Genomic DNA, 22,235 nt, shown 5'->3' on the forward strand with positions numbered 1-22,235 from the left:
GTCTGAAATCTGAAGATTATGGTTCAAAGCCAGCCTGGGCAAATAAATATCCTAATCTCTCTCTCCAGGGAATCAGCAAAATGCCAGCTAGGAGGTGTGTTGCAAGTGAGAGTGCCAGCTGTGAGCAGAAAAAAACTGAGGAAGAGTAGAGTGCAAAGGCCCCAAGTTCAAACCTTAGAACTAGCACACACACAAAATACACACACACACACACACACACACACGCATGCTCAAGGCTATCACTCTACCACTTCAGCCACAGCACTGTACCACTGAGCCACCTTCCCAGCCCCAAGAGCACTAGCTTTGAGCTGAAGAGCTCAGGGGCAGAGCCCAGGCCCAGAGTTCAAGCCCCACAACTAACCAAACCAAACCAAAACAACAACAAAGGAGCTGGAGGTGAATTCACAGAATGCCTGCTTACCAAGTGTCAGTACTGAAAAAAGAATGGGGATGTAGCTCAATGGTCAGTCCTTGTCTTCTGTATGTGGCCCTTGTTTGATCACAGCACACCAGAAAGAAGGTCTATTTGTGTGGAAGAACACAAAAATTGGATCGTTTCCTTTAAAGGGGATGAAGAACAGTTGAATGTCTTGTCCCAGGAAGAGTCCACTGCTGGACTGTGGTATGGGTATTATGTTGGCTCTGAGGCAGGATATATCAGGAAAAATGAGGCACAGGAAATAACAGCCAGGAATTATAGAGAAGTCTTGCACTAATGAGTAGCTTGATTAAAAACTCATAACCACTATATATGTCCCTTGTTTGCCATTTAATAAGCCTTGCTTCCATGGATGGAACACTGGGAGCACACTGTAGCTTTACATCTCACATATCAGTTTGCCCCAAGTGTGGGATGATGGGCACTGCAAGTATTTGCAGAGTGAAAAAAAATTCTTTTTTTTTTTAAGCCAGTCTCTGGTGGCTCACACCTGTAATCCTAGCTACTCTGGAGGCTGAGATCTGAGGATCACTGTTCAAAGCCAGCCCAGGCAGGAAAGTCTGTGAGACTCTCATCTCTAATAAACCACTCAGAAAACCAGAAGTGGCGCTGTGGCTCAAGCGGTAGAGCGCTCACTTTGAGCTGAAGAGCTGAGGGACAGTGCCCAGGCCCAGAGTTCAAGCCCCATGACCAACTCCCCCCGCCCTTAAAAAAAATTCCCTTTTTCAAACCTTTTTCTTCTTGAGGAACTTTAGGAAAGGTCTTATTTGGTGCTAGCTTTCTAACATGTCTGAATGTCTTTGTTTTTTTTTTGCTGGTCGTGGGCCTGAACTCGGCCTAGGTGCTGTCCCTCAGCTCTTCAGCTCAAGGCTAGCACTCTACCACTTGAGCCACAGTGCCACTTCCAGTTTTTTCTGCTTATGTGGTGCTGAAGAATCAAACCCAGGGCCTCATGCGTACAAGGCAAGCGCTCTACCACAGAGCCACCTTCCCAGCCCTAAATGTCTTTTTTTACTTTCTTGGTACTACTGGAGGTTTAAACTTAGGGCCTTCAACTTGCTAGGCACTCTACTACTTCAGTCACACCTCCATGCCTTCAAAAAAGTATTGTTTTCTTTTTCTTTTTGGGTCCAGTTGTGGGGCCTGAACTCTCGGCCTGGGCGCTGTCCCTCAGCTCTTCAGCCCAAGGCTAGTGCTCTACCACTTGAGCCACAGCGCCACTTCCAGGTTTTTTCTTTTTTGCTTATGTGGTGCTGAGGAATCAAACCCAGGGCCTCATGCATGCAAGGCAAATGCTCTACCACTGAGCCACCTTCCCAATCCCTTGTTTTCTTTTTTAAAGTAGGGCCTCTCATTTTTGCATTGGGCAGGCCTCAGACCATGATCCCCCTACCTCTGGCATCCTTCCACTAGTTAACATACCAGGCCAAGGCTGAATCTCCACTTTTTAATCAAAGGGAACATGTGTAGGTTTAATATTTAACAGTCCTGGGGCTTGAACTGGGCCTGGGTCTAGGCACTGTCTCTGAGCTGCTTCTTTTTTTTTTTTTTTGTCAGTCTTCAGCTCTTTAGCACAAGGCCAGCGCTCTACCGATTGAGCCACAGCATCACTTCTGGTTTTCTAGTGGTTTATTGGTGATAAGTCGGCCTGGGCTGGCTTTGAAGCACGATCCTCATATCTCAACCTCCAGAGTAGCTAGGATTAGAGGCACGAGCCACTGGTACCCTGCTTTCTCTGAGCTGCTTTTGCTCTACCATTTGAGCCACAGCGCCACTTCTGACTTTTTCTGTTTATGAGGTACTGAGGAATGGAACCCAGGGCTTCATCCATGCTAGGCAAGCATTCTACCACTAGCCCACATTCCTAGCCATTAATATTAAATTTAACATTTAATATTGTATTTATTTATGGAATATGATACTGATTTCATTAATAACTATTGATATTATTTGCATACTTTGACATTTTACCCCAAAATGCATAATTCAGCCAGCTACTGGTGACTCTCACATGTAATCCTAGCTATTCCATAAGAGTCCATAAGCCTTTTTTTTTTTTTTTGTGGGTCATGGGGCTTGAACTCTGGGCTTGGGCACTGTCCCTGAGCTCTTCAGCTCAAGGCAAGTGCTCTACCGCTTGAGCCACAGCATCACTTCTGGTTTTCTAGTGGCTTATCAGAAGTAAGTCTCACGGACTTTCCTGTCCAAGCTGGCTTTGAACTGAGATCCTCAGATCTCAGCCTCCTCAATAGCTAGGATTACAAGTGTGAGCCATCAGTGCCCAGCCATCAATGAGACTCCTATCTCTAATTAAAAACTACTAGGAGGAGCCGGGCGCTGGTGGCTCACGCCTGTAATCCTAGCTACTCAGGAGGCTGAGATCTGAGGATCGCGGTTCAAAGCCAGCCCGGGCAGGAGAGACCGTGAGACTCCTATCTCCAATAAACCACCAGAAAACCGGAAGTGGCGCTGTAGCTCAAGTGGTAGAGCGCTCGCCTTGAGCTGAAGAGCTGAAGGACAGCGCCCAGGCCCAGAGTTCAAGCCCCACGACCGACCAAAAAAACAAAACAAAACAAAAAAAAACTACTAGGAGGGGCTGGGAAGGTGGCTCAGTGGTAGAGCGCTTGCCTTGCATGCTCAAGGCCCTGGGTTCGATTCCTCAGCACCACATAAGCAAAAACAAAAAAGCCGGAAGTGGCGCTGTGGCTCAAGTGGTAGAGCGCTAGCCTTGAGCTGAAGAGCTGAGGGACAGCGCTCAGGCCCAGAGTTCAGGCCCCACAACCGGACCCAAAAAAAAAAAAAAACAAAAACAAACAAAAAAAAACTACTAGGAAACTGGAAGTAGAGCTGTGGCTTGAAGTGGTAGATCACTAGCCTTGAGTGAAAAAGCTTAGTAACAGTGTCTAGGCTTTGAGTTTGAGCCCTACAACTGTCCCCCCAACAAAAAAATTGTAAAATTCAGGGATGGAGATTCAATTCAGTGTAGAACACTTGCCTAGCCATCTGCAAGACCCTGGGTTTGACCTTCAGCACCAAAAAAAAAAAAAAAAAAAGCATAGAAAACCTTTCTTTCCTTTTTTTTTTTTTTTTGTCATGGGGCTTGAATTCAAGGCCTGGGCACTGTCCCTGAGCTTTTCTGCTCAAGGCTAGTGCTCTATCACATTGAGTCACAGATCCACTTAGGTTTTCTGGGGGTTAATTGGAGATAAAGAGTCTCACAGACTTTTCTGCCTGTGCTGGCTTAGAATGGAGATCCCTCAGATCTCAGCCTCCTCAGTAGGTAGAATTATAGGCCTGAGCCACTGGTACCACACCTGTGTTTTTTATTCTTTGTTTTTGTATCCATTCTGGGGCTTGAACTCAAGGCCTGGGCACTGTGCCTGAGCTTTTATGCTCAAAGCTAGTGCTCTATCACTTGAGCCACAGCTCTACTTCCATCCTTTTTGGTGATTCATTAGGGATGAGTCTCATGGACTATCCTATCCAGGCTGGCTTTGAACTTAGATCTCAGATCTCAGCCTCCTGAGTACCTGCGGTTACAGGCATGAGCTACTGGCTCCTGGCTTCAATGATCTTGAGTATATTTAGTCATGCAACCACTAACACAATTTCAGAACATTTTTATCATTCCAAAACAGAACTCCATTATCAGTACCAGTAATTAAACTTAGGGCCTTATGCTTGGTCCGCTTGGTTGACTGGTGCTCTACCACTTGAGCCACTCTTCCAACCCTGCGTTTTCTGTTTATTTTGGGGATGGAGCCTTGTGGATTGTCTGGTGAAGCTGACTTCGACCTTCCATCCATTCAGCATCCTGAGAAGCTAGAATTACAGGTCTGAGCCACTAACACCTGACTTACAAATACAGTATTTGAATTCAATGCCCAATGTTGGTGACTCATGCCTATAATCCTATTCAGGAGGGTGAGATCTGAGGATTACGGTCAAAGCCAGCCCAGACAGGGAAGTCCATGAGACTCTTATTCCCAGTTAACCAGCAAAAAGTTGGAAGTGGAAGTTATAGGTCAAGTGCTATAGCAATCAGCCTAGAGCAAAAAGCTAAGCAAGCCATTAGGCTTCAAAATTCAAGGCTAGTACCAGGATAAGAGTCTCATTGGATGGGGCTGGGAAGGTGGCTCAGTGGTAGAGCGCTTGCCTTGCATGCATGAGGCCCTGGGTTCGATTCCTCAGCACCACATAAGCAAAAAGAAAAAAAGCCAGAAGTGGCCCTGTGGCTCAAGTGGTAGAATGCTAGTCTTGAGCTGTAGAGCTGAGGGACAGCACCCAGGCCCAGAGCTCAGGCCCCACAACCGGACCAAAAAAAAAAAAAAAGAAAAGAAAAAGAGTCTAATTGGAGTCGGGTGCTGGTGGTTCACTCCTATAATTCTAATTTCTTAGGAGGTTGAGATCTGAGGATTTGTAACCAGCCAAAGCAGGAAAATCCGTGAGACTATCTCCAATTAACAACCAGAAAATCGGAAGTGGCACTGTAGCTCAAGTGGTAGAGAGCTAGTTTGGAACAGAAGAGCTCAGGGAAAGCCCCTGGGCCCCAAGTTCAAGCCCAGGGACCGGCAAACAAAACAAGAGTTCAGAGCAAAATGGCAGATTCTAGACCACCTAGTTTAAACAGGCGTGGAGTAAGATGATCAGTTTGGGTGTCCAGGGAAACCCGCCTGAGGCACGGTAGTGGGGAGGGAAGAATCTTGGTGTGCTGCCATAGCAACGGGACTACGAATGCAATGGCCAGAGCACAAGATTTTTTTTTTTTTTTGCTTGTTTTTGTTTTTTCTTCGATCTTGGGGCTTGAACTCAGGGCCTGGGCGCTGTCCCTGAGTTTTTTTGCTCAAGGCTAGAGCTCTGTCACTTGAGCCACAGCACCACTTCTGGCTGTTTTGGTTAATAGGCCGAGTCCCTTGGACTTTCCCTGGCTTCCACTCAAGACCCTCAGAACTCAGTCTCCCGAGAAGCTAAAATGACAGGTGTGAGTCACCGGCGTCCAGCTGAGCTGTAGTTCACAGCTGGGAAACTCCAGCGAGGCTGTGAGCACAAGAGGACTGTCTGGGCCCCGACAGGGAGGGGTCCGGAAACTGCTCGCCTGGCCACTGAGTGATTTACGTAATCTCTCCGCGACCGCGTCGCGGAAATATGACGTCACTCCCGGAAGTGCTCTCTAGACCGGGCTCGGAAAGTGACTGCTAGTTCCTTCTGGGAACGCAACCTGTGAGGTGGTCTCGGAACCGTCTCCCTGCGTTTGCCCTGGATCTTCCCTGAATTCGTCTCTAGCCGAAGAGTGAGGAAACATCTCCACCACCATGGGGGGTGGAGACCTGGTAAGTGGGAGCAGGCCTGAGTAAGGGGAAAATGAAGTCGGGAATTGTCTCTGAGGATGAGAATCGGAAGGGGGTGGGGTGGAAGTGTGTGTGTGTGTGTGTGTGTGTGTGTGTGTGAGAGAGAGAGAGAGAGACAGAGAGAGACAGAGAGACAGAGACAGAGACAGAGAGAGTCAGACAGAGAGAGAGACAGAGAGATAGGTAGGGAGGTGGGTAACCATGGGAACGAAGTCTTGAATTTCTAGGAGAGGGCGGTGTCTTGGAGGGGGAGATCGTTTGGACCGAGGAACCGGGAGGTTGGCCGGTGTGGTGGTGGTGGTATTTGTGTTCTTCAACCCCGGTGGGTTGGAAATTCTGAGAAGATAGAGAGTTGAAACCATGGCTAGGAGAGGAAGGAGATATTGAGGCCATAACACGCTGCCTTTAGTATGGGGTGTGTGTACGTGTGTACGTGTACGTGTACAGTCCTGGGGCTTGAATTCAGGGCCTGGGTGCTGTCCCTGAGCTATTGTGCTCTACTATTTTGTGCCACAGCTCCATTTCGGCTTGTTGGTAGTTAATTGGAGATGTCTAGTCTCTTTACATGGCTTGAAAGGCCCTTAATAGTTCCTTTTGTAGTTGTTTTCATCTTGTGCCTCTTCTCTACCACCTTGCATTCCACCTCTAGACACACAAAATTATTCATGCTGTGTTCTTTCTCACTGCTGGGACTGCAGTAAGAATGTTTCCTCTGGAAATCTACGTTCTACTCCCCTTTCCCACTTCACCAGGCTAATTTTTAACTGTCTTTAGATGTTACTGCCTCAGGGGAACTTGCTGAACCAAAGTAGTGGTTGATGGAGAGAGGAAGGGAAGGGAAAGGAAAGAAAGACAAGAGAACAGAGAAATAATCTTTGAGGGTGAAGGGGATGATCAGAACCAAGGGAAAGTAAAGTTGAAAGAAGTCCTAGCCTGGCACTGATGGCTCAAGCCTGTAGTCCTAGCTATTCAGGAGGTGGAGATGTGAGGATCACAGTTCAAAGCCAGCCAGACAGTAAAGGCTGTGAGACTCTTATCTCCAATAAACCACTCAGAAAACCAGAAGTGGTGCTGTGGCTCAAGTGGTAGAGCGCTAGCCTTGAGCTGAAGAGCTGAGGGAAAGCGCCCAGGCCCAGAGTTTAAGCCCCATAACAGAGAGAGAGAGAGAGAGAGAGAGAGAGAGAGAGAGAGAGAGAGAGAGAGAGAGAGAGAGAGAGAGAGAGAGAGAGAGAGAGAGAGAAAATAGTCCTAATAGGAATTAAGTAAGCTTAGGAATTGAGAGCCAAGTGGACATTGGGAAAGGGATTATTATTTTTTTTTTGGCCAGTCCTGGGGCTTGAACTCAGGGCCTGGGCACTGTCCTTGAGCTTTTTTTTCCTCAAGGCTAACACTCTTACCATTTGAGTCACAACGCCATTTCCAGCTTTTTCTGTTTTTGTGGTACTGAGGAATCGAACCCAGGGCTTTATGCATGCTAGGCAAGCAATCTACCACTAAGCCACATTCCCAGCCAGAAGATTGTATTCATAAGAGTGGATGTCCAAGAGTTGGGAATTTAGATTAGTAGAAGACCACTTGCTTGGCAAGTGTCAGACCCTGAGTTTGGTCCTCTTCTCTGGGAAACAAACAAACAAAAAAAAGTGTAGGTTCCAGCCGGGTACTGCTGAGATCTGAGATCTCAGCAGCTGAGATCTGAGATCTCAGCAGCTGAGATCTGAGGATCATAGTTTCAAACCAGCCCAGGAGGGCAAGTCCATAAAACTCTTATCTACAATTAACCACTCAGAAGGCCAAGATATAGAGAGTTGAGTTTTGAAGCCAGCCAGTTTGAGCAGAAAAATCCAGGAGACTCCATCTCCAGTTAACCAGCCAAAAGCCATACCAGAGGTGTGGCTCAAATGGTAGAGGATCTGCCATGAACAAAAAAGCCAAGCAAGAGTGAGAGACACTAAGCTAAAGCCCTAGTACTGCCAAAAATAATAACAAAATAAGAATTGAAAGAAAAAGTGGCTGACTGCCAGTGGTTCCTGCTTTTAATCTTACCTATTCAGGAGGCTAAGATCTGAGAATCTTGGTTTGAGCCACCCAGGCAGGAAAGTCCATGAGACTTTTATGTCCAGTTACCACCCAAAAAGCCAGAAGTACAGCTGTGGCTCAAGTAGAACACTTAAGCTCAGGGACGGCACCCAGGTCCTGAGTTCAAGCTCAGGACCAGCACAAAAAAAAACAAAAAACAAAAATGAAAGAAAAACTAGAAAGGAAAAAAAAATGAATATCCAATGTCAATGAGTTCTTTTGCCTTTCAAAATAAATACCATTCTCTCTCCTTGTCCCCTACCTTATGCCTTATCACCACCAACTCCCATTTTATGATGACCAGTAGGAGTAGGTAAAAACTGAAGGGAACTTAGGAAAGGCCTTGTTATGTACTTGAACAACTACCCCACCCCTGACACATATGAAAGGTTTTGTGTGTACCAGTCCTGGAGTTTGTACTCAGGGCCTGGGCACAGTTTCTGAGCTTTTATGCTTGAGTCTAACACACTACTACTTGAGTCACAGTTCCACTTTTGGGCTTTTTGGTGGTTCACTCTGGATAAGAGTCTTATGGACTTTCCTTCATGGGCTGGCTCCAAACTGCAGAACTCAGATATCAGCCTCCTGAGTAGCTAGGAGTTACTGGCATCTGGATGAATGATTTTTTTTTTTTTTTTTTTGCAGGTCCTAGGGCTTAAACTCAGGGCCTAGGCTCTATCCCTGAGCCTCTCTATACTCAAGGCTAGTACTCTACCACTTGAACCACAGTGCCACCTCCTAGCTTTTTCTGTTTATGTGGTACTGAGGAATCGAACCCAGGGCCTCATGCATGCTAGGCAAGCACTCTACCACTAAGCTACATTCCCAGCCCTAGATGAATGATGATTATTATTATTAATTTGTTTATTTATGTATTTTTTGGTCAGTCATAGGGCCTGAACTCTGGGCCTGGGTGCTGTCCCTGAGTTCTTCAGCTCCAGGTTAGTGCTCTACCATTTGAGCCATAGAGCCACTTCCTGCTTTTTCTGTTTATGTGGTGCTGAGGAATGGAATGCAGGGCCTCATGCATGCGAGGCAAGCACTCTACCACTGAGCCACCTTCCCAACCCCTGGATGAATGATTAGTAAATGCAAACTTTGTCATGGTTCAAGAACTCTTGCTTTCCCTTTTTTTTTTTTTTCCTGTTCTGGCACTTGGACCAGGATCTTATGCATGCTAAGTAACTACTATATCACCAAGCTTGAAGTCTTTTTCTTACATGCGTGTCTTATCATGCCTGGGTTAGAGAAGAAGTGAATGAGGCAGTACTAGTCATATTTATCACCACCACTTGCTGAATTCTCCCTCCTAATGTTCACCACAGAACCTGAAGAAGAGCTGGCATCCACAAACCCTCCGAAATGTGGAGAAAGTCTGGAAGGCTGAGCAGAAGCATGAGGCTGAGCGGAAGAAGATTGAAGAGCTACAGCGGGAGCTGCGGGAGGAGCGGGCTCGGGAAGAGATGCAGCGATATGCAGAGGATGTCGGGGCTGTCAAGTAAGTGAGGAGCTGTGTGGCCTGGCCTACAGGGAATTGTCGGACTGACTGTGGGTGTCTCATCCATGTGACATGTATTAGCTGAGCAGTGTTCTGTCACTTGATCAACACCTCCAGTTCTGTCTTTTTGCTGGTTAATTGGAAATGAGTCTCACAGATTTGTCTGCCCAGGCTGGCTTCCAACCTCAGTCCTCAGATCTCAACCTCCTGAGTAGCTAGGAGCCATGGGTACCTACTCCCTCTTGGCTACCAGGCACAGTGGTGTGTAACTATAGTCCTAGCTACTTATAAGCTGAGGCAGGTGGATACCTTTAGGCCAAGAATTCTCATGCATGGAAGGCAAGCACTCTTACCACTAAGCAACCTTCCCAGCCCCCTGTAAGACTCTTATCTCCAATTAGCCACTCCCAAACCAGAAATGGTGCTATGGCTCAAGTAGTAGAGTGCTAGCCTTGAGCACAGAGAGGCTCAGGGACAGCTCCCAGGCTTGAGTTCAAGCCCCACAACAGCAGCAAAAAAAACCCCACAAAGTAATGAGAGTATCAGTGACAGACATTAATTAAGGTTGCATTTTAGGGATGAGGATAGAGGTGACAGAACTAAGTTGCTCAGTGACCCAGTTACATCTGGTAGAACCAGCAGTTAAATACTATGGCCCTAGATCCCAGCTTTGCAACGTATTCTCTTACTAGAAGATACAATAAGCTGATGTGTGTAAGGTTGTTGTTGTTGTCAGTTGTGGGGCTTGAGCTTGGGGCCTGGGTGCTGTCCCTGAGCTTTTTCACTCAAGGCTAGCACTGTACCACTTTGAGCCACAGCTCCACTTCCTGTTTCTGGTGATTAGTTGGAGATGAATATCATGAGAGACTTTCCTGCTCAGGTTGGCTTTGAACTGCAATCCTCAGATCTCAGCCTCCTGAGTAGCTGGGATTACAGGTGTGAGCCACCAGCACCCAGATGTTGAGTCCTTTTAAGACTTGGTAAAGCACGTGGGAGTCAGTGGCAGTGGCAGGAGGATTACAAATTTGAGACAGCCTGGAGACTCTCATCTCCAATTACCATAAAAAAGCCAGAAGTGGAGCTGGAGCTCAAGTGGTAGAGCACTAGCCTTGAGCAAAACATCTTAGGAACAGGGCTCAGTCCCTGAGTTCAAGCCCCCGGACCAGTATTTTTTTTTTTTTTTTTTTGGTCCGGTAGTGGGACCTGAACTCTGGGCCTGGGCGCTATCCCTCAGCTCTTTAGCTCAAGGCTAGTGCTCTACCACTTGAGCCACAGCGCCACTTCCGGTATTTTTCTTTTTGCTTATGTGGTGCTGAGGAATCGAACCCAGGGCCTCAGGCATGCAAGGCAAGCGCTCTACCACTGAGCCACCTTCCCAGCCCAAGGACCAGTATTTTTTTAAAAAAAAAAAAGGGGGGGGGCCTGGGAAGGTGGCTCAGTGGTGGAGTGCTTGCCTTGCCTGCATGAGGCTCTGGGTTCGATTCCTCAGCACCGCATAAGCAGAAAAAGCCAGAAGTGGTGCTGTGGCTCAAGTGGTAGAGTGGTAGCCTTGAGCTGAAGAGCTGAGCTGAGGGACAGTGCCCAGGCCCAGAGTTCAGGACACACACACAGACACACACACACAGACACACACACACACACACACACACACACACACACAACACACACACAACACACACACACACAATGGCTGGGAATATGGCTTAATGGTAGCGTGCTTGCTTAGCATGCATATAGCCCCTGGGTTCCGTTCCTTAGTACCACACAAACAGAAAAAGCCAGAAGTGGTACTGTGGCTCAAGCAGTAGAGTGCTAATCTGGAGCAAAAGTAGCTCAGGGACAGTGCCCAGGCCCTGAGTTCAAGCCCCAAGACTGGCAGAAAAAAAAAAGAAAGAAAGAAAAATTAAGGAAGTTCTTTGTTTCCATATCTTTGGAGTTCATTTCAGTGTGTGTGTGTGAAGAAGTGTTTAGGTATTGCACCTTTGTGGGAATGTGTATTTTTTTACTTGTTTTCTTCACCCAGGAAAAAAGAAGAAAAGTTAGACTGGATGTATCAGGGTCCTGGTGGGATGGTGAACCGTGATGAGTACCTGCTGGGACGTCCCATTGACAAATACGTTTTTGAGAAGATGGAGGAAAAAGAGGCTGGCTGCTCTTCTGAGACAGGACTCCTCCCTGGCTCTATCTTTGCCCCGTCTGGAGCCAATTCTCTTCTTGACATGGCCAGCAAAATCCGGGAGGACCCGCTCTTCATCATCAGGTACTCCTCAGGAACTGGGAAAGGGCTTGTTACAGAGATGCTAAGAGACTCCCCCATCTCTACCTCCACATGGGTGGGATTATAGGCTCCATGTTTGATGTTTTTTGTTTATGTTTTTGGTGCTTGTCCTGGGCTTGAACTCAGGGAGGCTCTGCTCTTCTTTTGATCAAGGCTGGTGTTATACTGCTTAAGCCACAGCTTCATTTCTGGCTTTTCAATGGTTAATTAGAGATTAGAGTCTCAAGAACTTTCTTGCCCATGCTAGAAAGCCAGTCCCGGCAGACAAATTCTAAATTCTGGTTAACAACCAAAAAACTCAAAGTAGAGGTGTGGCTTAAGAGGTAGAGGGCCAGCCTTGAGCAAAAAAGCAAAGCAAATGGGAGGCCCACTATTGGCACACACTCAAAAAAACAAAGGTCATGAGTTTTATATTTTTCTCCATTTAGGAAAAAAGAAGAGGAGAAAAAAAGAGAAGTATTGAACAATCCTGTGAAAATGAAGAAAATCAAAGAATTGGTAAGTTGCGTATCCAGTCGGTAACAAAGTGTGCCTTTTAGCTATTATTTTATTTTTATTTTTATTTTTGTTAGTACTGGGGCTTGAACTCAAGAGCTAGGCACTGTCTCTGAGCTTCGTTTGCTCAAGGCTACCACACTACTATGGCACTTCCAGCTTTTTCTGTTTATGTGGTACTAAAGAATTGAACCTAGGGCTTCATGCATGACAGGTAAGCACTCTACCACTAAGCCATACTCTCAGCCTGTCTTTTAGCTATTTGATGTAAGAATGAGAACTTTTCTCTGCTTCTTACCATAGGGAAGTAAACAAGGGCCTTCAAAATTTTCTTTCTGCCGGGTGCTAGTGGCTCACGACTGTAATCCCCATTATTCAGGAGGCTGAGATCTGAGGCTCGAGGTTCAAAGCCAGCCTGGGCAGGAATGTCTGTGAGACTCTGATCTCCATTTAACCACCAGAACACCAGAAGTGACGCTGTGGCTCAAGTGATAGAGTGCTTACCTTGAACTGAAGAGCTCAGGGATAGTGCCTAGGCCTAGAGTTTAAGCCCTACAATTGACCCCCTCCCCAAAAAAAGAAAATTGGGATGATACTAAGATTTGATTTCAGGTCTGTGTGCTTGTTAAGTAGGTTCCCTTTCTTTTTCTTTTTCTTTTTTTTTTTTTTTTTGGGGTCTGGTCGTGGGACCTGAACTCTGGGCCTGGGCACTGTCCCTCAGCTCTTCAGCTCAAGGCTAGTGCTCTACCACTTGAGCCACAGCCCCACTTCTGGCTTTTTTCTTTTTGCTTATGTGGTGCTGAGGAATCGAACTCAGGGCCTCAGGCATGCAAGGCAAGCCCTCTACCACTGAGCCACCTTCCCAGCCCAGGTTCCCTATCTTATAATTTATACAGTCAGTCTTAAAAACTTTGTGTGTGCCAGTATTGTTAAACTCAAGCCTTGTTTTTATTCAGCTACAACTGGTATACTGTTCTACCACTTGAGTCACACTTCCAGTCTGTTTTTTTCCCGGTTATTTTAGACATTTTTCCTGGGCTGGCTTCAAACTTTGATCCTATGGATCTCAGCCTCTTGAGTAATTAGGATTAAACCACTGTCACCCAGCTCTCTTTTGTCTTTTGGTTGGAAAAAGCACCATGGTTACCCTTTTCCAGGAGAAGAAGGTATGGGCCAGGCACTAGTGGCTCATGCCTGTAATCTTCGCTACTCAGAAGGCTGAAATCTGAGAATCACATTTTGAAGTTAGCCTGGGCAGGAAAATGGTTAATTTCCAATTAACCATCAAAAAGCCAGAAGTGGAGCTGTGGCTCAAGTAGTAGAGCACTAGCCTTGAGCACAAAAGGTTAGAGCAGTGCCCAGGCCCTGAATTCAAGCCCTAGGACCAGCGAGAGAGAGAGAGAGAGAGAGAGACAGAGAGAGACAGAGACAGACAGACAGACAGAGACAGAGAGAGAGAGAGACAGAGAGAGAGAGAAAAGGAAGGTATATGATAGGTCTGTAGAAAGTATGATCATGGCTTGTTCAAGAGACCAGAGTATGTCCTTGGTTCTGTTATAAAGCTCCAAGGACCATTTATTAGTCACATGTTATAGATTTTTTTTTTTCTTTTTTTGGTTGGTTGTGGAGTTTGAACTCTGGGCCTGGGTGCTGTCCCTTAGCTCTTCAGCTCAAGGCTAGTGCTCTATCTTGAGCCACAGTGCCATTTTTGGTTTTTGGAGCAGTTTATTGGAGATAAGAGTCTCACAGCCTTTTCTGCCCGGGCTGGCTTTTTGAACCACGATCCTCAGATCTCAGCCTCCTAAGTAGCTATGTTTACAGGCATGAGCCACTACCCCTGGCTTTAGATTTTTTTAATCAGTTGCTAAAGAAAATTAAAGGTTGCCGGGCGCTGGTGGCTCACGCCTGTAATCCTAGCTACTCAGGAGGCTGAGATCTGAGGATCGCGGTTCAAAGCCAACCCGGGCAGGAGAGACCGTGAGACTCCTATCTCCAATAAACCACCAGAAAACCGGAAGTGGCGCTGTAGCTCAAGTGGTAGAGCACTCACCTTGAGCTGAAGAGCTGAGGGACAGCGCCCAGGCCCAGAGTTCAAGCCCCACGGCCGACAAAAAAAAAAAAAAAAAAAAGAAAATTAAAGGTTGACTTTACAGTCCCTGATTGCTTTTAGTAGAGTTGGAGGTCTTTTGAATGGGAAGAATGGCAACTCCTAGGCAATGGAGTTCTTTGCTTACCTATCAGAGCTTCTGTTGGTGAGTCTAGGGTACATTTTTGCATAATCAGGTTTGTTGTCAAGGACCCTGTGGTAATGTTCTGGACCTGTGTACAGCAGGAAGTCACATTTGTACATCAGTCCCCCAATGCCTGCACAGGGGGCGACTCACAGGAGTTGTAGTAATATTGTATGGTATGTTCTCGGTATTTTCTAGTTGCAAATGAGTCTGGAGAAAAAGGAGAAGAAGAAAAAGAAGGAGAAGAAGAAGAAACACAAGAAACACAAGCACAGAAGTTCAAGCAGTAGTCGGTCCAGCAGTGAGGATGAACATAGTCGAGGAAGGTAAGCACGCAGAGGCCAGCATACCTCTCTTATTCATTCACTCTTTCACTCCATGAGCGGACTAAGCACCTGCCCTGTGCCAGCAAGTGCCAGGCAGAAGGGAGTTCAATGCTGAATACTTAGTCCCATGCCACAGAGCTGGTCGGCTAGTACTAGAATTCCCTGGGATGCTAAATGTGGCTGGGTCTCTTGGTGTGCTACTGCAGAGAGACCTCCTCAGTGAACTGGCATTAGCCCAGTGGATCTTAGGTCAAACCTGAGGTGACTATTTTGAACTCAACTTGAGTCCTCAAGATGGAACTGGGTTTCATGTAGGATTTGTTTTTTTTTTTTAATGGATTAATGGGGCCGTGTGGGCCCATTCTGTGTCTTCCCCATGGGAACAGTCAGCTCTGCTGCTGCTGACTCACCATTAGTCCCTGGAATAGCAACATGAGGTGAGAGGAGAATGTGTTCAGGCAATGGGGCTGAGAAGTTCGGCCCACGGCTTTTCACAGGAAAAACTTGACTGTGCTGATATATCTTCCAGCAAAGACAGTCCAAATAGAGAAACACATTGCCAAGTAATAGCTGGGAGGTAGGAAAGGTCACGTTGGAAGCAGGGTATGTGTTTCAGCATGAGAGATTTAAAATGGACCTGTCTGAATTTTGTTTTTTAATGAGTACCTGTGTTTTGATCTCTTAGGTCTCAAAAGAAGATGGCAAATTCTTTTCCTGTTTTTTCCAAAGTCCCTGGATATGGACTGCAGGTAGGGATTTGGGCTCTTCAGAGTGAGTGGCTGTAGAGCTGTGCAGTATGCCACATTGACAACTTGTACATAGTAGAGTTTGGACATCGAAGGTTGGGCTATTGGGGAACAGACCCAAGCGTTATCCCTGAGTCTGTTACTATGACCAGGGCTCTTCTGCAGAGAAGCATTTAGGTACTCTGTCCATCCCTCTGCAGATAATTTACATGAAATAAACCGTTTGATGACTTTTGACCAATGGACATCTGGCAGCATTCTTTCTTTCTTTCTTTTTCTTTTTTCTTTTTTTTCTATTGCTAGAATCAAAGACAGAACTTTGAATATATGGGGAAAGTACTCTACCTCTGAGCTGTCACTAGCCTGGGCACTGTCCCTGAGCCTCTCTGTCCTCAAGGGTACACTTGAGCCACATTGTTTTTGTTTTTTGTTGGTCATGGGGTTTGAGAACTCAGGGCCTGGGTGCCAACCCTGAGTTCTTTCACTCAACACTAGTGCTGTAACACTTTGAGCAACAGCACCACTTCTGTTTTCTGGTGGTTAATTGGAGATAAGAGTCTCACGGCTTTTCCTGCCCAGACTGGCTTTGAACCATTATCCTCAGATCTCAGCTTCCTTAGTAGCCTTACTGTCTGGCCAGCCCTTCACTTTTATGGGGTAGAATTTTGGTCTATAGAGCATGCTGTCTTGGAACTTTCTGGGTAGTTCAGGCTGGCTGTGAATGAACTTACAATCTTCCTGCCTTGTCTCCCTAGTCCTGAAATTACAGATGGTGTACTACCATGGCTGGAATTTTTTTGTTTCTTTCCTTTAAGATGGGGTTTAGCTTAATACCCCAGGCTAGCCTCAAGACTTGTCATGTAGCTTGGACTGGCCTTGAATTTTCTATCGTCTGCCTCAGCCAAGCACTTCCATCAGTATGTTTGTCCTGTCCCTTATGCTTTTGCTCTTGCCTTCCTTTGGCTTTAGTGACAAGCTGAAGCTTGTCACATTCTTTTAAGGGATTCTGAAGATAACTTCCTGCTTTTGGATGCTTATCTGTCATCACTGTTGGCCCCATTGAGAACCTCATTGCTCATTCTTTCCTTGTTTCACTATAATTTCTCTTGAATCTCTAACTTGTTCTATGAAAATTTTTCTTCCCTTCCTTTCCTAATGATACAGGTCAGGGACAGTGACCATACCCAAGGATTGCATAGCTCTCTGATAGCTGAACAAAAGGGGATGAAGAACCATTCCAGGTCCAGAAGCTCCTCCCACTCGCCCCCCAGACATGCCAGCAAGAAGAATACCAGGGAACCAGGGTCCCGGGATAGGAGGTCTCGATCACTGGGCAGAAGATCACGGTCCCCAAGGCCCAGCAAACTGTGAGTAAGGGGATTCATTAGGAAATAGCTTGTGATCACAGGAAACTGGTCATAGCAGTTATTTTTGTTTTTGTTTTCTGCCTGAGTCCCAGGGCATGTTGGGTACATCTTTTACTACTTGAGCCACACACATCATTGTATTTCCTAAATATCATTGCTGTGTTATTTCCTTTCTCAATCTCAGTGTAAACTTGAGGCCTCCAGCACCACATATTTGTAGGAATATATTGTGCTGGTGGATTTTCCCCCTTTTTCTCTTACATTTGGATTATAGTTTTCAGACTATAAGGGTAGTTGGGAATGTGGCTTAGTGGTAGAGTGCTTGCCTAGCATGCATGAAGCCCTGGGTTTGATTCCTCAGTACCACATAAACAAAAAAAAGCCAGAAGTGGGGCTGTGGCTCAAGTGGTAAGAGTGCTAGCCTTGAGTAAAAGAGCTCAGGGACAGTGTCCAGGCCCGGCCAAAAAAAAGAAAAAAAGAAAAAAAGACTATAAGGGTAAAATGCTTTTGTATTGAAGAGACTCTTCCCTTCCTTATCCATTACAGGCACAGCTCTAAGGGAAAGAGGAGAGAAAGAGCCCAGAGTAAGAGCCCATCACCTAAAAAGGAGGTCTACCAGAGGCGGCATGCTTCTGGATACACCAGGTAAGCCAAGAGTACAGTAGATTTAACTATCGATTATATAGAACTGAATCTAGAGGCAGCTCACATCTGGGCAAGTAGGTAATTTATCTGACCCTTTGTCAAACCAACTTTTATATAAATGGATCAACAAACAAACAGGACATGCATACAACCATAAAAACAATGGAAAAGGAGGTAACACTAGAAAAGATATATTAACAAATCATTCCTTGGAAAATGAAAGCAAAGGATGGAGATTAGAAAAAAGTAAATGTGGGGCTGGGAAGTTGGTTCAGTGGTAGAGTGCTTGCCTTGCATGCCTGAGGCCCTGGGTTCGATTCCTCAGCACCACATAAGCAAAAAGAAAAAAGCCGGAAGTGGCTCTGTGGCTCAAGTGGTAGGGCACTAACCTTGAGCTGAAGAGCTGAGGGACAGCGCCCAGGCCCAGAGTTCAGGCCCCACAACCGGAAGAAAAAAAAAAAAGAAAAAAGTAAATGTGAAGTACCTGATACTGATGAAAAGCTAGCAGATTCAGGGAAGACTTGAGGACTGCAGGCACCAAATACTTTTTTTCTTTTGCCAATTCTGGGGCTTGAACTCATCAGGGCCTGGGCACTACCCCTAAGCTTCTTTTGCTCAAGGCTAGCACTCTGTCACTTGAGCCACAGTGTCACTTCCAGCTTTTTCTGTTATGTGGTACTGAGGAATGGAACCCAGGGCTTGCCTAGGCACTAAGCCACATTCCCAGCCCTACCAAGTACTTTTAAAGATAGTAGAAGCTAGGATCAAGGTTTGAAGTCAGCCTAGGCAGACATATCCAAAAGACTCTTATCTCCAATTAACCAGCCAGAAGAAGCTGGAAGTAGAGGTATGGCTCAAGTGGTAGAGCACTATATTGAATGAAAAGCCAAGCAAGAGCCAGGTGCTGATGGCTCAAGCCTGTAATCAGAGCTACTCAGGAGGCTGAGAGAGGAGGTTTAAAGCTAGTCTGGATGAGAAAGACAATGAGATTCTTTTTTTTTTTTTTTTTTTTTTTTACAGTCATGGGGCTTGAACTCTGGGCTTGGATGCTATCTGCTTGAGCCACAGCACCACTTCCAGTTTTCTAGTGGTTTATTGGAGATGAGAGTCTCATGGACTTTTCTGCCCGGGCTGGCTTTGAACCGTGATTCTCAGATCTCAGCCTCCTGAATAGCTAGGATTACAGGCGTGAGCCACCAATGCCCCGCTGGCAATGAGATTCTTACCCCCAATTAGCCATCAGAAAATCAGAAGTAGAGCTGTAGCTCAAAGTGGTAGAATGCTAGCCTTGAGCAAAAGAGCTCAGGGACAGTGCCCAGGTCCCGAGTTCCAATCCCACAACCGACAAAAAAAATTTTTTTTGTTTTACTGACTTGCTTGCCCTAGCTGGCTTTGAATTGCAATCCTCAGGTCTCCGCTTCCTGTGTAGCTTGGATTACAGGCATGAGCCACACTGGTGCCCAGCTTTATTTTTTGTTTTTGTTTTTTGTTTTTGTGCTAGTCCTAGGGCTTGAACTTGGAGCCTGGGCACTATCCCTGAGCTTCTGTGCTCAAGGATAGTGCTCTATCATTTGAGCCACAACTCCACTTCTGGCATTTTGGTGGTTAATTTGGAGAGTCTCATGGACTGAGACTCTTAAAAATAACTGAGCCACTGGTACTCAGTTATTTTTTCCTTTTGAAGAGGAATCTGTTTGTCATACTAGATGATAAATATAAACTATAACACATGCCCATTTCAGAAGGAATGGGTTGGATGTCTGATTATTAAATAGTGAACAAGCCAGTTCATCATCTCCTTCCCTTTGTTCCTTCCTTTTTTTTTTTTTCATCATCTCCCTTTCTTGCTCTCACTTCATTTACAGTGAATGCCAGGGCTACATCCATGAATTTTAGCCATGTCTTGTGGGGAGATGGGAATAACCCAATCTTTTCTATAAATTGTGGAGTAAGCTGGACCCGATGTCTCACACCTGTAATCCTAGCTACTCAGGAGGCTTAGATATGAGGATTGACAAAGCCAGCCTGAGCAGAAAAGTCCTTGAGATTCTTTATCTCCAATTAACCACCAGGAAACTGGAAGTGGTGCTGTGGCTCAAGTGGTAGAGCACTCACCGTGAGCTGAAGAGTTCAGGGAAAGCGCCCAGGCCCAGAGTTCAAGACCCACAACAGCAACAATAAAAACAACAAAATAATAATTGTTGAGTAATACCCTAAGTTTAGGCACCTGACTAGTTCTCATCTTATTTCATATTTTTTTGTTTCAGAACAAAGAGATTATTGAATGGGATTATGAAATCCTTCACTAAAAATTGAAACTCCCTGACTGGGAGGTTAAAAGGAAGAAAACTCATGCTGGTGTAGTAATGGGCAGGGCATTTCCTTGGAGCCAGCCATGAATTGAAGGGCCTGGGTTCCTTCCTGACCTCTTTCTGTGTATACTGCTTTTGATTTCTTGCTGGAAGAGAAGTAGAACTGATGGTTTTTGTGCTCAACAGAAAACTCTCAGCAGAGGAACTAGAGCGGAAACGGCAGGAGATGATGGAAAATGCTAAGTGGAGGGAGGAAGAGAGGCAGAACATCCTCAAGAGGCACGCGAAGGAAGAGGAACGGGAACAGAGGCTGGAGAAGCTGGACTCCCGGGAAGGGAAGTTCATCCAGTAAGTGCATCTTCTTTCTGCCCAGAGGCATTGTCTCAAAGACATTCTAGTAGGATTCTTGGTGTCCCAATGTGTTTGAGTATCTTCTCTGGAAACCCCAGAGCTCAGCCTCCAGGCTATCTTTGTTATTGCTCCTAGCTTCTGGTCATATGATAGGAAGTTTTTTGTTTAAAGGAGAAGTGAATTTTTTTTTTTCCTAAGTTACTGAAATTCCTTGGCCTTTTTTCTTATAAAGAATTTATGGCTCAGAAAACCTTTTTCCAATGAGATTCTTGACTTCCAAAACAGATGAATTTTCCCTTATGGGTATTAAAAAGATTTGGTTCCAGATGGAGTCACTTGAAAATTATCTGTGTGGGCTGAAAAGAGCTTGTGTTTCCGCAGCTGCTTTATGGCTACCAACCTGTTTCTCTCCTAATTCTGCTAGAGAGTTGACCATGTTGAAAATGTCTTTTGCCTGTCTTCTCTTCTAGCCGCCTGAAGCTAGAGAGTGCAAGTACTTCCTCCTTGGAGGACCGGGTGAAGAGGAACATCCATTCACTACAGAGAACCTCAGTAGCTCTGGAGAAGAACTTTATGAAAAGATGAACATCATCTCCTCTCTTACTGGCTTTCCTGATGTTTCCAGGGAGGCTGCTGACCCCTTAAAAATTCTCTTTATAAGAGTTTGAATGACTTCTATAGATGTTAACCCACCACTGTTCAAAGTGACCTCTGTCCATTGATTCCTGAAATACCTTTCATCTTTTGAGAACCAGTGTGACTTGATTAGGGGAACTTTGGTAACTTTGATTGGGTGCTTCGTGGGTTTTGACTATGTTTTATGGGTGGACATTGTATAGTTAGTCCTGGGGTGAATACTCATCCTGCTCTGGAAGTACTTCCTGGATGTGTGATGTTTGTACCCCATCTTAACTCCCACCTGTGTCAATAGTCCCATTCCACTGCCTTACTACATGTAGACCATAGAACTCTCTCCAGAGCTACCCAGACAGATTGTGCCTACGAGGATAAATGAACATTTACTTAATTTAGTAAATGTGGCTGGAGCATTAAGGTTAAGTCAGATCCAAGAGAGAGATAAAGAACCTGGAAGAGAAAAACAATACAAAAACCCTAAACGAATAATGAATTGTTGACTTTTTAACTGTAAAAATACAATGTATATATGTACAAATGTATAATTTTTTACATGCTTTTTTTAAAAAAAGTTTTGTGAGACAGTCTTGTTAGTGATTTTACCTAGTATGGAAAAGTGAATGATTAACAGTAAAGCAAATCAGCTTTATTTTTCTTTCTGAATCAGGCAGGTTTTTGAAGAGCCTGGGTTTTTTGATAGTATCTAGAGTATGTATCTGTGTATTCTAGTGCTTTGTCTCCAAGGAGATTAGTGCAGTGGGGGTAGCCAAATGGTTTTAGGAGTCACAACCACATTGCAAGTATTCTGAAAGAAAACAAAATGTTTCATGGCTTTTTCAAATCATGTAATAACTTTGCTACAACTCTAGATTTTTAGCCATTGTTTGCTAACATTTGTCAAATGTTACATAAAGAAGACTCAAGGGGCCACTCGTGTCTACTTCTTTTCCATCAGAGACCCTCGTTTGTACCAGACTTGAAATAAGGGCCTTGAGCCCTCACCCTTTTTTTTACTCTCAACTGGCATTCTCCCACTTGAGCCACACCTCTAATCACAGCATTTGCTGGAGCTAAGAAGAGTCTTTTGGGTTTCTCTGCCCTGGGAATCTATAAACTTTGATCTTCAAATCTAGCCCAGCACCTAAACACTCTTGGTCCACACAATACATGGGCTATTTTCTTGTTCTACTAATTCTTAGTTCTGCTTAAAATGAATGTAACATTCATTTAATCATCTCATCCTGCTGCCCTATGCCATTGTTATTTTTTTTTTTTTTTGTCCATTGTGGGTCTTGAACTCGGCTTGAGTGCTATCCCTCAGCTCTTCAGCTCAAGGCTAGCGCTCTACCACTTGAGCCACAGTGCCACTTCCTATTTTCTGAGTGGTTCATTGGAGATAAGAGTCTCACAGACTTTACTGCCTGGGCTGGATTTGAACCTCGATGTTCAGATCTTAGCCTCCTGAGTAGCTAGGTGTGAGCCAC

At 45.4% G+C, this 22,235-nt stretch overlaps 1 protein-coding gene across 1 annotated transcript; it reads left to right on the top strand.

Annotated features, from left to right (window-relative positions):
* The first annotated feature begins 5,616 nt into the window (after positions 1-5,616).
* Positions 5,617-22,159, top strand: Cwc25 (CWC25 spliceosome associated protein homolog). Its single transcript, XM_070028173.1, has 10 exons — positions 5,617-5,772; positions 9,192-9,364; positions 11,388-11,624; positions 12,071-12,140; positions 14,567-14,694; positions 15,380-15,443; positions 16,605-16,807; positions 17,354-17,452; positions 19,951-20,112; positions 20,586-22,159. The coding sequence occupies exons 1-10, from the start codon at positions 5,755-5,757 to the stop codon at positions 20,698-20,700; spliced, it is 1,269 nt and encodes a 422-aa protein (XP_069884274.1). The 5' UTR covers positions 5,617-5,754; the 3' UTR covers positions 20,701-22,159.
* The last annotated feature ends 76 nt before the right edge of the window (positions 22,160-22,235 follow it).

This window comes from Dipodomys merriami, unplaced genomic scaffold (assembly GCF_024711535.1).
Source record: "Dipodomys merriami isolate MVZ:Mamm:240054 unplaced genomic scaffold, mDipMer1.0.p SCAF_19, whole genome shotgun sequence".
NCBI lineage: Eukaryota > Metazoa > Chordata > Mammalia > Rodentia > Heteromyidae > Dipodomys > Dipodomys merriami.